The sequence below is a fragment of the Mandrillus leucophaeus genome, unplaced genomic scaffold, assembly GCF_000951045.1.
Source record: "Mandrillus leucophaeus isolate KB7577 unplaced genomic scaffold, Mleu.le_1.0 Scaffold858, whole genome shotgun sequence".
In the NCBI taxonomy this organism is placed as follows: domain Eukaryota; kingdom Metazoa; phylum Chordata; class Mammalia; order Primates; family Cercopithecidae; genus Mandrillus; species Mandrillus leucophaeus.
The window spans coordinates 517,487-520,222 of NW_012109341.1; the positions used below are offsets into that span (position 1 = coordinate 517,487).

Here is a 2,736-nt window from a genome sequence, read left to right on the forward strand (position 1 = left end):
CCAAATACATTTCTAAAAAATAAATCTTGGCCGGGCACAGTGGCTCACACCTGTAATCCCAGCACTTTGGGAGGCCGAGGTGGGAGGATCACGAGGTCAGGAGATCGAAACCATCCTGGCTAACACGGTGAAACCCCGTCTCTACTAAAAATACAAAAAATTAGCCAGGCGTGGTGGCAGGCGCCTGTAGTCCCAGCTACTTGGAAGGCTGAGGCAGGAGAATGGCATGAACCTGGGAGGTGGAGCTTGCAGTGAGCCGAGATAGCGCCACTGCACTCCAGCCTGGGTGACAGAGCGAGACTCTGTCTCAAACAATAAATAAATAAATAAATAAATAAATAAATAAATAAATCTTAAAGCTTTTTCTAGAATGCCTTTCCCATTAACCCTCTCTACCCTTGTTTAGCTGGCTGCTTACCATCCCTCAGGTTTATTTAAAGGTGATAAGAAAAAAGAAAATCTAATGTGTAGTAAGTAAACATAGCTGCTACCATTTACTTAACCTTTACTATGTACCAAGTACTTGACATGAATTTCTTAGTTTTATCCTCACAACAACCTAAGAGGTAGTTTTTATCATTCTCATTTTATGGAAACTGGGGCTTAGAGAGTAAGGAACTTGGCCAGGCACAGTGGCTAACACTTGAAATTCCAGCACTTTGGGAGGCCAAGGCGAGAGGATTGCTTCAGCCCAGGAATTCAAGACCAGCCTAGGCAACATGGTGAGACTCTATCTCTACAAAAAAAAAATTTAAAAATTAGCCAGGCTGGTAGTGTGCACCTGTGGTCCCAGCTACTCAGAAGGCTGAGGCAGGAAGATTATTTGAGCCCACGAGGTTGAGGCTGCAGAAAGCCCTGTTCACAACACTGTACTCCAGATGGGGCAACACAGTGAGACCCTCTATCAAAAAAAAAAAAAAAGAGAGAGAGAGAGAAAGAGAGAGCGAATAAGGAACTTGCCCAAGGTCTCAGAGCAAACTAGCAGAGAGGCTGGGATTAGGTCTGATTCCACACCTGTGCTTTTACCCATTATTTTATAAGCCTTTCATGCAACCTCTTCCTGGAAACACCTCCCATCCCTCTAAACTGGGTTAGATGTCCATCTATCCTCTAAGAGCTCCCTGAACTTACCATCATCTCAACAGCTTTATATTACACTGAAATTACCTGTTTACTATAAGCTCCTGGAAGATGAAAAATCTGTGCTATAATAATATCCACAGCTAACAGCACAATGCACATTCTAGCTCCTATAGCTCAGGATGTATGTGCCCGATTGCCCTCTAAATAAAGCTTATCAGAGAAACTTACCTTAGGAGGGAGTCCTATCCTATGAAACTTTCTACCCACTTTTGGCACTTTTTCTAAAGCATACTTTTTGCCTCTTGATTTTGCACGGTCAATCGCATTATAGTTAAATGTCTCACTGACAAGCCAAACCACCTAGAAACATACAATATAGAAAAATGGTTAGAATTTGTATTATAGTATCTCTATTCATATACACCATGAAATTCACTCTAATGATGAAAATTAGCAAAGTGTAACTCTGCAATAAAGGCCCTAGATAATCTAAAACAGAAAAGCTAGGGAATTTTGCAAAGCCTTGTTAAATGAATGGCACATATTTCCTTCTGAGAATGGTATAAAAGCCTTTCAGAGGCCTAAAATTTGCCAGTGGTGAAAGTAACAGCATTAAAATGTAGACTTAGGAATAAACATTTTAAGAAAGAAGGCTTCAAGTAAAAATTTAGAAAGGATGCCAGGTTAGCTGGGTGCAGTGGCTCACGCCTGTAATCCCAGCACTTTGGGCGTCTGTGGCAGGTAGACTGCTTGAGCTCAGGAGTTTGAGACCAGCCTGGGCAACGTGGAGAAATTCCATCTCTACTAAAAATACAAAAACTGGCTGGGTGTGGTGGTGCACGCCTGTATTACCAGCTACTCAGGAGGCGGAGGTGGGAGGATCACCTGAGCCCAGCAGGACGAGGCTGCAGTGAGCCATGATTGCATCACTACACTCCAGCCTGGGCACGAGACCCTATCTCCAAAAAAAGAAAAGAAAAGAAAGGATGCGGGTGCCAGGCACATGATGGTATGTGCCTGTAGTCCCAGCTACTCAGGAGGCTGAGGTGGGAGGATCACCTGAGCCCAGCAGGACAAGGCTGCAGTGAGCCATGATAAAGAGAAAAGATGGAGGTACCAGGCACATGATGGTATGTGCCAGTAGTCCCAGCTACTCAGAAGGCTGAGGCAAGAGGACTGCGTGAGCACAGAAATTTAAGGCTAGTCTGGGCAACACAGCAACACTCTGTCTCTTAAAAAAAAAAAAAAAAAAGAAAGAAAGAAAGAAAAGAAAAGAAAAGAAAAAAATTTTGTATAAAGGCTGAAAGGACAACAATAGTAGTCTTTAAGCACATTGGCTCTCTCTGCCTTCAATAGGATCTCTGGATCCCCTGATATTTTCCTGCCTTCCGAATGCTAGGTCTTTATCCTCTTTTTGTTAGCATTGTCGGATCTCACAAGGACAAGACACATTCCCTTAAATACTTTGTGGATCTACACTAGAATCAATTTACTAGTTACCAGTCACTAATGACTCTTGGACTACTACCAAAAAAGGGGCTCCACCTTAGGTTCTATCATTAGGAATAAATACTGAAATATTCAGATATAAGCAGGTTGTAAATTAAAAGTCCATGGTTAAAAATAAAGTCTGGCTTACCTTTGTTTTAGGTA

The 2,736-nt window shown here is 42.4% G+C and overlaps 1 protein-coding gene across 1 annotated transcript in view; it reads right to left on the reverse strand.

Annotated features, from left to right (window-relative positions):
- Positions 1-2,736, reverse strand: part of PI4K2B (phosphatidylinositol 4-kinase type 2 beta) — a 36,440-nt gene that overhangs the window by 21,929 nt on the left and 11,775 nt on the right. The window contains exon 4 of the mRNA XM_011968731.1: positions 1,312-1,443. Coding sequence (XP_011824121.1) covers positions 1,312-1,443 — 132 coding nt within the window. The remainder of the gene's footprint in view (positions 1-1,311; positions 1,444-2,736) is intronic.